The sequence below is a fragment of the Rhincodon typus genome, chromosome 10, assembly GCF_021869965.1.
Source record: "Rhincodon typus isolate 14 chromosome 10, sRhiTyp1.1, whole genome shotgun sequence".
NCBI classification, from domain to species: domain Eukaryota; kingdom Metazoa; phylum Chordata; class Chondrichthyes; order Orectolobiformes; family Rhincodontidae; genus Rhincodon; species Rhincodon typus.
In genome coordinates, this window is record NC_063341.1 from 3,150,754 (window position 1) to 3,164,014 (window position 13,261).

The 13,261-nt window shown below is 42.3% G+C and overlaps 1 protein-coding gene across 1 annotated transcript in view; it reads left to right on the plus strand.

The window, feature by feature from the left end:
* The window catches only part of LOC109918081 (interferon-inducible protein AIM2), a 41,596-nt gene that overhangs the window by 18,882 nt on the left and 9,453 nt on the right, over positions 1-13,261 (plus strand). Inside the window, 4 exon segments of the mRNA XM_048602009.1 lie at positions 2,141-2,407; positions 12,817-12,870; positions 12,967-12,992; positions 12,994-13,152. Coding sequence (XP_048457966.1) covers positions 2,141-2,407; positions 12,817-12,870; positions 12,967-12,992; positions 12,994-13,152 — 506 coding nt within the window.

Below are 13,261 nucleotides of genomic sequence, written 5' to 3' on the forward strand. Positions count from 1 at the left end.
CACCTTGTTGTCTCGGATTCTCCAGCATCTGCAGTTCCTACTATCTCTGATCCAATTTCCAAGACTTGGTCCAAAGCGATGTATGCTATGCCATTTTAAGTATTCATCTAAACACTACTTAAAGCGTAACAGTTCTCTTCTCTACTACCCTTTTAGGCAGCGAGTGCCATATAGCCACTAACTGTAACAAGAAAGTGGCTCACTACCAGATACCGGCAACAAATGCTGGTGGTTTTTATATATAGGCATGTATCAGATAATTTTGAAAAAACTTTGGCACAAGTCAACATCTATAAAAGTTAACAAATGTAAATACTGTGGTATCCAAAAACTTAATGTTTTCAATGTATGTGTAGCTTTAGTTTTAATGGAACAATAATGAATATTGAGTATATAGTTGAATTCTCCTAATTCTGCTCCTGTGAGTCCAAACCCCATTCATTGACATAAATACAAAAGGCAGTGTTATGATGTAACTGAATCAGCAAGTAAAGGAGTTAGAGAAATTATAAAATCAAACAGTAGCCCTCAAATCTACTTGAAAGAAAAAGAAATATTTTGATGCCTGACCTGGCATCACACGAGCATTCAAATTCACACCCACATTACTTGTTTGTGTGTAAAGCAGCTTAATCTGGCTTGACGGCTGCATCCTGTACATGTAGCAGCATGAGAAAGGTAGCTTCCAGAGTTGTTGAAATTTTTAAGATGTTCTACCCTTCTAAGGTATTTTGAGGTAAGCTAGGTCAAAATCCTGGAACCCCCTTCCCAGCAGCATTGCAAATATCTGCAAAAGTCTAGAAGGCAGTTCATGACCACCTTCTTGGGGGCAATTAGCAATGGACAATGAATGCTGCACCAGTCAGTCATGCCCACATTCCATGAAGGAATTGTTTTAAAAAATTCAGATCTGAAGTGGTTACTTGAGGTTGAGTTATGAGTATGCATGATACACACTGAGCAATAATCTGATTGGCTAACCATTATCCCTTAGGAGAGCTTGGTGCCCTATTTTTGGAGTTAAGCTTGTGTGGTAAGAAAATGGCTTGGGCCCTGTTTACAAGATTGGCCTTATTGGTAACCTTGAAGCTAGAGGAATCCCAATTTTGTAAATGGATCAGTGAAAAGTAGGCTTGTGGTAGACTGCAATGGAGAATGCATTAGTAAATTTATCAACTAGCACATCAAGGAAAGGAAGCTCATCAGACTGCTCCAAGTCAAAGGTGAATTTGAGCATGCAGCAGAGAAAGTGATTCTTACAAGACTGCAGATTCAAACATACTTTGCACTTTCTTGTATGTTAAAGTTCAATTTGACTTGCATGGTTGATGCTACCTGCAAAACTTTGTGAAACTTGGCTTAATTTTGTGAATTAATGTATTTGAAGAATAACTTTCCCCTTTGCTATAAGTAAATACCATGATGGTTGGATGCTTCTAGAACATATAGAACATAGGACAGTAGAGCACAGTACAGGTCCTTCGGCCCACGATGTTGTGCCGAACTTTTGACCTAATCCTAAGGTCTATCTAACCTTCACCCCTACCTTATACTATCATCAATATGCCTATCTAATAGCCGCTTAAATACCCCTAATGAGGCCAAGTCCACTCCCCTCACCCGCAATGCATTCCACGCCCCGACCACTCTCTGAGTAAAGAACCTACCTCTGACATCTCCCCTATATCTACCTCCACTCACTTTAAAACTATGCCCCCTCGTAATAGCTACCTCCACCCTAGGAAAAAGTCTCTGCCTGTCCACTCTATCTATACCTCTGATCATTTTGTACATCTCTATCAAGTCACCTCTCATCTTTCGTTGTTCTAAAGAGAAAAACCCTAGCTCTCTCAACCTTTCCTCGTAAGACCTTCCCTCCATTCCAGGCAACATCCTGGTAAATCTCCTCTGCACCTTTTCCAACACTTCCACATCTTTCCTACAGCTACGAGTCAGCACTTAACTGCTAAATGTGGTTTCTGTGCTGCACTAATCAGCAAATTTTGTGGGCCCCAAACAACGATCATTGAGGAAATAAAGTAAGTAAATGTAGTAAATTATAACTAAATTATAAATACAAGTAATACTTTTAATTCTTAAGGTGTCTGTTTTATAACTTGCTTTATATTGTATTCTGAAGGTAGTGCATTCAGTTTCAGAATGGACAACACTAAATCAACACTGTTAAAAACAGTTGAAGAACTGACAGATGAGGAGTACACCAAACTTCAATTTTTGCTGGGAGAAACCCCTGGGAAAACAAAAATTCCAAGAGGAAAGCTACAAAACAAGTCAAAAGTGGAGCTCGTACAAACATTAATTAGTTACCATGGCAATCAGGCAGCCAAAGTTCTGACAAAAGGATTGTTGAATATACCTCGCAAGGATCTTCTTCCAATCAAAGTTGGTGAGTATTATTTGTCAGATAATGTGATGTGGAGCTGAGGTTGGGGATCCAGTTCCTTCAACAATATTCCTTTCTCTAATTGACTGGAAAAGCCAGGGGCTCCCTAATCAGATGCCAAGACTTCTGGCCATGATTAATCCCTGCCTTCTGATCCAGAGAATATCAGTGCAAGGTACATGCCCGTTACAGTCATTTGTTCCTTCTGGAAGTGTCCAGTGAAGATGCTCAGCGTTTTTGGGAAGACCTGTCAAAGGTCAGCCTGGAGATACTCAGTGACTTGATGCTCTGTTTTAACTGATGGAGCTGACTGGTACCCTTGAAGGTTATGTTCCTGTTGCTGGATAAGCTAGCCATAGAGTCCCACAGGAAGTTGGGGGGCGGGGGGGGTTATTGTCTGCCAATTGAGGAAATGACCCTCATGTTCAAAAAAACTCATTCTTACCTCTTTAAAAACAGGCACCCCCATCTCACTCCTCCACGTCGACTGCTAAAATCATTGCTGGCCAATGTGGCACACCCTAATCAGTTCTGCACGCTGTGACAAAGCTTCATAATAATTTACGATCTTAGGTTCTATAGAGGAGAAATGTTGTATAACTTTAACTTTGATTTGTATTTCTATATTGTGCATATTAAGAAGGGGAGACATAGTTTCTGGTTGATATTAGGTTTGTTCTGAGTGGTGCCAGATGTCTGAATTCTATTGACATATGTATTTTAGTGAAAGGTTACAGCTTGATGTTGAGTTTGAGGTGAACACTTCAGCGCATTAGAAATAATGGTAGAAGAGAAAAGTTTTTGTAGCCTAGAGATAGGTATCCAGTGTCACAGAAAGACAGAACCATTCAGAAGGTCAGGCAATGATGTAGGTGCAGTCAGAGTGAAAAGGTGCTGATGGTTACGCACTTTCCAAAGGTCGGCTGTGTAAAAAGCCCTGAGTGGCTTAAGAGAAAACATCCATACACACACAACTAGCTGAAGCTGAAGGTTTAGAAAACCCAAGTGTTAGTTCTATAAGTGTTTAGACATAAGTAAGAAAGCTTCAGAAACCAGTTACAGCCATGTCAACAGCTGAGATCATAACAATGATTCTAGGCCAAACAGTCCTCTGCTTTGGATCAGGTGACTGATGGACATAGAATCCCTACAGTGTGGAAACAGGCCCTTCAGCCCAACAAGTCCACACCGACCCTCAGACCCACCCAGACCCATCCCCATATAACCCACCTAATCTACACATCCCTGAACACTATGGGCAATTTAGCATGGCCAATCCACCTAACCTGCACATCTTTGGACTGTGGGAGGAAACTAGAGCACCCGGAGGAAACCTACGCAGACGCGGGGAGAATGTGCAAACTACTCACAGACAGTTGCCGGAGGGTGGAATCAAACCCGGGTCCGTGGCGCTGTGAGGCAGCAGTGCTAACCACTAAACCACCATGTCGCCCTGACTAGCAAGGTGACCAGAGTCTGGTACATAGCAGATGGCAGAGAAATGGGCCATGTGTTATCATAGAAGGCATCACAGTACCCAAAGTGGAGTGATGTTTGGCTCACAACCAAAGCTATTGAGACACTAACCTCACCTCTCACTGTAGTGGGGCATCAAGGAGATTAAACATCCCCAACTGAATTGATCCCTGATAAGAAAGAAAAATTCTCATTGGTTTCCCAAAGACTCATAAAATGTTCTTGGAAACTAGCACCTGAACTTGAGCTATCTCTCAATACTCCCCTCCATGCCATTCTGTTCGGTGCAGAAAGGATTCCTGTGCAGGCTGCTCCTACACATTCTGTACTTCTTTCTGCTAGTTTGGGAGTCATTTTTAAAGATTATTATTCATTCAGAAGGTGAAGGCATCATTGGTTAGGGAAGCAATTATTGCTCATCCCTAAATTATCCTAGAGAAAGCAGTGATAAGCTGTTGTCTTGACCCACTGCAATTCTTGGGGTGAAGGAACATCCACAGTGCAGCTAGGAAGGGATTTCCACAACGTTGACCCAACAACATTGAAGGAATGGTGACATAGTTCCAAATTGGGTGGCGTGGACTTGGAGGGGATCTTGCAAGTAGCGGTGTTCCCATGTATCTACTGCCTGTGGCCTTCTGTAGAACAGGTATCGTGGATTTGAAAAGTGCTGTCAAGGGAGCCTTGATGATTTACTACATTGCGTCTGGTAAGATGGTGCACACAGCTGCCACTTTCACATCAAGTTACCATGTCAAGGTGGTGGGTGTCCCCAGATGCAGCCTGTTTAACATGATGACCATCACTGGAAATGTAGCATGAGACAAACTCATGGGCTAAAAGTAGATAATGTCCCTGGCCCTGATGGCTTGTATTGTAGGATCCTAAAACGTGTAGCTATAGAGATATTGGATGCAGTAGTTGTAATTTTCCAAAACATTCTTGGATTCATAGAGTCATAGAGATATACAGTTCGGAAACAAACTCTTTAGTCCAACTCATCCATGCCGACCAGATATCCTAAATAAATCTAGTCCCATTTGCCAGCATTTGGCCATGTCCCTCTAAACCATTCCTATTCATGTACCCGTCCAGATGCCTTTTAAATGTTGTAATCATACCAGCCTCCATCACATCCTCTGGCACCTCATTCCTGCGTGAGAAAGTTGCCCCTTTTAGGTCCCTTTTATATCTTCGCCTCTCACCTTAAACCTATGCCCTCTAGTTTTGGACTCCCTCACCCTGGGGAAAAGATCTTGTCTCTTTACCCTATCCATGCCCAACATGATTTTATAAACCATTGTAAGGTCACCACTCAAATTCCGATGCTCCAGGGAAAATGACCCCAGCCTATTCAGCCTCTCCCTATAGCTCAAACCCAGCAACCCTGGCAACATCCTCATAAATCTTTTCTAAACCTTTTCTAGTTTCACAACATCCTTCCTGTAAGAGGGAGACTAGAATTACATGCAGTACTCCAAAAGTGGTCGAGCCAATGTGCTGTAAAGCCACAATATGACCTCCCAACTCCTATACTTAATGCACTGACCAGTAAAGGCAAGCATACCATACCAGCCTTCTTCACTATCCTATCTACCTGCAACTCTACTTTCAAGGAACTACAAACTTGCACTCCAAGGTCTCTTTGTTCGGCAACACTCCCCAGGGACCTAACCATTAAGTGTACAAGTCCTGCCCTGATTTGCCTTTCCAAAATGCAGCACCTCAAATTTATCTAAATTAAACTCCATCTGCCACTCTGCGGCCCATTGGCCCACTGATCAAGATCCCATAATCCTCTGAGGTAATCTTCTTCTTCTGTCCTACTAACCATATCTCCTGCGTTCACATCCAAATCATTGATATAAATGACGAAAAGCAGTGGACCCAGCACCAATCCTTGTGGCAACTGCTGGTCACAGGCCTCCAGTCTGAAAAGCAACCTTCCACCATCATCCTCTGTCTTCTACCTTTGAGCCAGTTCTGTATCCAAATAGCTAGTTCTCCCTCTATTCCATGTGATCTAACCTTGCTAACCAGTCTACCATGTGGAACTTTATTGAAAGCCTCACTGAAGTCTATATAGATCACATCCACTGCTCATTCCTCATTGTTACTTCTTCAAAAAAGTCAATCAAGTTAGCAAGACATGATTTTCCACACACAAAGCCATGTTGACTATCCCTAATCAGTCCTTGCCTTTCCAAATAATACTTGTAAATCCTCTCCCTCAGGATTCCTTCCAACAACTTGCCCACCACTGATGTCAGGCTCACTGGTCTATAGTTCCCTGGCTTTTCCTTACCACCCTTCTCAAATAGTGACACAACGTTAGCCAACCTCCAGTCTTCTGGCACCTTCTGGAGAAGTACCAGAGAATTGGAAAACTAGCAATGTGATACCCTTCAAGACGGATAAAACTAAATAACTGATCATTGACTCTAGAAAGAAGGGAGGAGAATATGCCCCCATCTACATCAACGGAACAGTGTCAAGTTCCCCAGACTGATGGTAACTGACAACTTACCCTGGATATCCCACATTGATGGGACGGTCAAAAAGACACAGCAACGCCTCTTCTTCCTCAGGAAGCTCAGGAAATTTGGCATGTCCATAAGGTCCCTCACCAACTTCTGCAGATGCACCAGTGAAAGCATACAGTCTAAGTCTGGATGCATAATGGCCTGGCATGGCAACTGATTTGCCAGGACCATAAACTACAGAAGATGGTGTACACAGCCCAAACCGTCATGGAGCCAATCTTCCATCCATGGACTCCATTTACACAGCTCACTGCCACAGAAAGGCTGCCAACATCATGAAGGACCCATTGCACCTCAGTAATAATTTCCCACCACCTCTTCCAACAGGCACAAGATACAGAAGCCTGAACAGCACATCAGCAGGTTCAAGAACAGCTTCTTCCCGGCTGTTATTAGACGGAGTGGACCTCTAGCATCAAATAGTGCTGATCTTGCTAATGTTGATCTTGCTTAGCATGTGCCCAGTGCAATGTAACCTATATGCCCCTGTCTAAGTCTTTTTGATCTGTACATCCTTGCTTACTATGATGTGCCTCTACTGCTTATAAGCAAAGCTTTTCACTGTATTTCGGTACATGTGACAATAAATCAATCAATCAATGCAAAACAAAGGTAACTATAAGGCTAATTAGCCTAACATCTATTGTTGGAAAAGTATTGGAATCAATAATTCAGGAAGTAACAGCAGAACATTTGAAAATTCAGAATCTAATCAAGCAAAGTCAGCATAGCTTCATGAAAGGGAATCATGTCTGACTAATTTATTATTATTTTGAGAGAAAGTCTCAACCAGTGTGTATAGAGGGGAACCAGTAGATAGGTTGTCTTTGAACTTCTAGAAGGCATTCAACAAGATACCTCACAAAAAGTTGTCATAAGATAAGAGCCCCTGGTGTTGAAGGTAGTATATTGGTGTGGATAGAGAATTGGAGAATGGACAGGAAACAGCAAATGGAGACAATGGGTTCTTTTTCAGGTTGGCAACCTGGCACTACAACTGCTTACCATATATATTAGTAACTTGGAGGAAGGAAGCAAATGTATTTTAGCCAAATTTGCAAATGACACAAAAGTAGGATGAAAGGCAGGGGATATAAACAGAGAGATATTGATAAGTAAATGGGCCTATCTAGGACAGCATAGGAGGTTTACAGTTATCAATCCAGGCCTGTGCTGTCTTGGTGAGGATGGGTGCAGCAGAGGTGAGGGCAGGCCTCTCTCAAGAGGGTGATATTGAAGCCTGGGATCTTTTTGTTCCGTGTTCCCACTCCAACACTGTCTCTACTGTCATGTCATAGTCATACAGCAAGCAAACAGATCCTTTGGTCCAACTCATCTGTGCCAGTGCGTTGAATCTTTCTAACTACTAGAACAGTTGGCATCTCTGTAACCTCCTGCCCTCCCTAAAATCCCTCCTTACGATCGAAACTTACTCCAATGCTGACTACCCTCCCAATCTTTGCAAATAGCTCCAATCTTAATAACATGCCCAATCTCAGTATTGTCCTCCTCCAGTTACTATTGTAATCCTTATATCTGTCATCTTGTCCAGTACCTACAGTCCACTCTGTCTCTGTAATATCCACCAGCCCCTACCAACCTTCCCATCTGTACACCATCCTCCAGCCGCTAAAGCACCTGATATCACTGTAACCTTCTCCAATCCCTGTAACACTCCTGCCTCCCATCCTACAGCACCTCATGACCTCTGTAACCATCGACCATTCCTACAGACCTCCCTATCTGTACAAACTTCTCCGGTCTCTATAGCCTTTCCTGCCTATGTAAACTGCTCCAATCTCCGCAACCCTCCCTTTGTATAGCGTTCTGAAGTCACTTTAACCGTCCCCATGTCTGTAACCTCATCCAGCCTCTACAATCTTGTCTATCGCTGTGACATTCTCCCATCACTGCAATGCTCCCTAATTCTACCTCCTCCAGCCATCACTAGCCTTCCTAATTCTGTAACCTCCTGAAGCCACTAAAACCATCCATGGATCTGTAACATCCTCTTGATTGCTGTATCCAACTCCAGTTCCTATAGCTGTCTCTATCTCTAACCTCCTTCAAGTCAAAGAACAGTGCTAACTCTGTCACCTCATCCAGGTTCCCCTCACAATATGCAAGGTACTGACTAGACCCAACCAGCCTGCACTCTCAAAACCCAAATCTCCATGTCCAACATTAGTCATGTTTGGATAATATTTTTAGCTCTAATTTATTCAAGGAATATGGAAATTGATGGTGAGGTCAGTATTCATTTGACCATTCCCTCATTTCCCTTGAGAAGGTGTTGGTGTTGGTGAATTGCCTTTTTGAATTGTTACCTATGCTATAGGAAGTCTTACAATGCGATCAGGGAAGATCTTGAAACAGCGACACTGAATGAACAGCAAAATATTTCCACATCAGGATGGTGAATGTTTTGGAACAGAACTTGAATGTGGTGTCGTTCCTATGTATCTGCTGCCCTTGTCCTTCTAGATTGCCATGAGTTCGAATGGTGCTGCGGAAAGGAGAGTTGGTGAGTTTCTGCAAGGCACCTTGTGGATGGTACATATTGTTGGTACTAAGCATCCGTGGATGAGGCGTGAATCCAGCAAAGGGTTAGATGCAGAATAACTCTCACTTTTCACTGTCCCCATCATCACCCCAGGACAAAGACAGTACGGATTTCCATACAGAATAAAGTTATGCTTACATTTCAAATTTCCAGGCAATGTTCAGCACAGTGTTAGATATTGATTAAATCACCCACCACACTCTCCCATAAATCAGTGAAAGACAGCTACAGCAGAGTTAAATACAGAGTAAATATCCCACTCCACCAACCCTTTTCAAATTCCCAGGCCACGTTCAGCATAGGGTTTGTAGGAGCGTACCCCGATCTGGGACAAAGACTCAGAGGGCAGGCAGGATTCAAGCAAGTGGAAGATGTTTATTCAAGCAAAAACCGGTTGATGCAGGGAGAGGTCCAAAAGATCTTTCTCCGAATCTTGCCTTGATGTGAGAAAGCAATTTTTCCCTTAATCTGTGGCTCAGATCAGATGAGAGATCAATGGCACACTCAATTTTACAAAGAAATACAGCATTTTTATACACGTGTTCCAATAATGAAATACAATGTGGACAGTGTCCTTCCCGCTTAATCCGTGCACCCAATCCTGTGAGACACCTAATCAATAATAGGCATTCCTACGGACAGCCCCAGGTTCCCATGATTTTATGGTGTTAACCAGGTATTGTAATCTCTAGGCTTTGGAGTCTTTCTGTGCATCCTATTCATTAAAATTCCAAACGTTAACTGACTATACTCCTTCAGGTCTATCTCAGGCTTGTTTATCTCTAAGGACAGCTTGAATTCTGTTACTCATTGTATTCTTGCATTGTATTTTATCAAATCAGTTGCTCCTTTCATATTTCTCACTGTCTCAATTATATGATGTAAAAATACAAAAGTCACTTAGTTTTAACTAATTGGGGAGGCAATGGCCTAGTGGTATTATTGCTGGGCTGTTAATCCAGAGACCCAGATAATGTTCTGGGGACCCGGCTTCGAATCCTGCCATGGCAGAATGTGGAATTTGAATTCAATAAATACCTGGAATTAACAGTCTAATGATGACCGTGAATCCATTGTCAATTGTTGAAAAAACCCATCTGGTTCACTAATGACCTTTAGGGAAGGAAACTGTCATCCTTACCTGGTCTGGCCTACGTATGACTCCAGACCCACAGTAATGTGGTTGATTCTTTACTGTCCTCTGGGCATTTAGGGATGGGTAATAGATGCTGCCTAGCCAGCGACGCTGTCATCCCGTGAATGTATAAAGAAAAAAAAATGTGGGCACAAAGTTGAAGCTAGAGTAAAATGTGGGCAAATGTGAAGTTGTTCACTTTGGAAGAGAGGCCAAAAGAACAGAGTATAATTTAAGTGGAGAAAAATTGCAGAAAGCTGCAACACAGAGACTTGTGGGTGCTTGTGCATGAAACACAGAAAGCTAGCGAACAGGAGCAGCAGGGAATCAGGAAGGCTCATGGAATGTTTGCCTTTGTTTCAACGGGGTTGAATTATAAGAGTAGGGAAGTCTTACTACAACTGGATAAGGTGCTGATGAGACCATATCTGGAGCACTGTGAGCAGTTTTGGTCCACTTTTTAAATAACAAGTATTCTTTAATTGGAGGCAATTCAGAGAAGTTTTGCTAGGATGATCCCCATTGTGGAAGGACTGTCTTCACAAGCATAGGTTAAACAAGTGGGACTCGACTCACGAGTTTAGAAGAATGAGAGGTGATCTCATTGAAATAGGATTCTTAAGAGGCTGACAGAGTAAATGCTGAGTGGATGTTTCCCCTCATGGGAGAGTCCTTGGACCGGAGGGAATAGGAACAAAGAACTGCGGATGCTATAAATCAGGAACAAAAACAGAAGTTGCCTGAAAAGCTCAGCGGGTCTGGCAGCACCTATGAAGAAAAATCAGAGTCAACATTTCAGGCCTGGTGACCCTTTCTCAGAACTGATGGTAGCTAGGAAAATGTCTGTTTATATGCTGAAGATAGGGAGGGGGATGGGGTAATGAGTAAACGATAGGTGGGGATAGAGCCCGAAGAGAGAGAAGAGAAGAGCAGCTGGATAAACAAAGGAGTTGATAACGATCTGGCTGGGTGGGTGAATAGTTGTTAATGGGGACTGTTAGTGACTAGTTAGTGTGTAATGGCAGGCTATGTGGTAACAAGGTCTGGTGTGTGGGGTTGGGGGCTAAGACAAGGGAGAGTTTAGGTCCTAAAATTATTGAATTCGATATTGAGTCTGGATGACTGCATGATCCCCAACATCTCTATCTCAGGTTTGCTGCAATGTTCCAGCAAAGTGCAGCGCAAACTGAAAGAACAGCACCTCCTTTTCCACTTGCGGACCCTGCAGCCGTCCGGACTCAATATCAAGTTCAATAATTTTAGTGCCTAAACTCTCCCATGTCCTAGCTTCCTACTCCACACACCAGGCCACGTTATCATATTAGATAACAAGGTGTAGAATTTTCTGATGAAGGGTCTAGGCCCGAAATGTCAGCCTTCCTGCTCCTATGATGCTGCTTGGCCTGCTGTGTTCATCCAGCTCTACGCCTTGTTATCTCAGATTCTCCAGCATCTGCAGTTCCTACTATCTCAAGTTATCATATTGTCTGCCATTACACACTACCTATCGTTAGTCACTAATAGTCCCCATTAACAACTAATCACCCTCCCAGCCAGATCATTATCAACTCCTTTGTCTATCCAACTGCTCTTCTGTCTCGTTAGACTCTAGCCCCACCTATCATTTAGTCCTTACCCATCTCTCTCCCTATCTTCAGCACATAAACTGCCATTTTCCTAGCTACCTTCAGTTCTGGGGAAGGGTCACCAGACCCAAAACGTTAACTCTGATTTTTCTTCACAGATGCTGCCAGACCTGCTGAACTTTTCCAGCAAGTTCTGTTTTTGTACCAGAGAGAATAGTCTCAGAATAAAGCATGCCAATTTAAGACTGAGATGAGGCGGAATTTCTTCTGACAGTTGTGAGTCTTTAGAATTCTTTGCCACAGGGAGCTGTGAGGCCAGAGTCGTGTATATTTAAGTCTGAGAGATAGATGCTAGATTTCTTGGAGAATCAAGGATTATGGGGAAAAGGCAGGAATGCAGATATGAGGAATATTGGATCAGCCATGATCCTACTGAATGTCAGAACAAGGTCGAGGGGCTTAAGGGCCTACTCCTTTCCCATTTTTTTGGGGATAGACTGGTCCTTTCTTCATTGTAGATTTGATGTAGAGGTGTCAGTGTTGGATTGGGGTGGACAAGGTCAGAAGTCATGCGACATCTGACAAAGGAGCACCACTCCGAAAGTTTGTGATTTCAAATAAACCTGTTGGACTATAACCTGGCATTGCATGACTTCTGACATTCAGATTTGGCATGGAGAATTTTACACAGGACACTCCCATATAAAAAGTAGGAGCTCAAGTCATGCATTTGACCTTTTGCATTAGCTCTATTTTTCAATAAGACTATGGCAGATGTTGCAGCTCAAATTCACCTTCCTGCATTATTCTCATATCTCTTAATTTCCTTGGTGCCATTCAGTGCCATTATTTTCTTCTTACTGCTATTTTACTCGTTAATTTTTGCTCAGTCCCTGTCCTTAACTCATTGGAACATCTGGTTTGTTGACTTATTCCTCTATTGTAAATACTGAGTGAAGGTAATTATTCAGTTTAACCAACATTTCTTCACTTTCATTGAAAATTTCACTGCTGTCCGTTTCTAAGAGAGCCTTGTGTGAATTTCTAATGTAGTTTTAACTGCTTTAAATGCTTGACCTTCTTAATGGATCTGACTTTCTATGCTAAAGGGTGCAACGGGCAGGAGGGAGTGTGCAAACAGACAATTGGCATTAAAACAATAGGTATTAATATAACGTGCAAACTGAGCTACTCCTGTTTCTGTGTTCAAATGGTTCCAATTTTATCATTGAATAGAGGTAACAGATTTTGTATTACAGGTCCAGTAAAACGCAAAAATAGACAAATCAACCAAATTACAGCAAATGCAAAGTAGAAAGAAACAAAAAATTGAATCAACAGCAAAAGTGCCATTCATCAAAGGTACCAAAGTGTCTCAAGGCAGTCTGGCCATATTACAGCAAAAGCAAAGTGCAAAGGAACAAAAAATTATCTCAACAGTAAAGGTCGCATTTACAATTTAAAAAATCAGTATTAATACTGTTTATCACTTTGTTTCCTCTTAAATTCATGTGTACTATTCACTTTAACAACTCAATGAAAAAGCTGCTTATT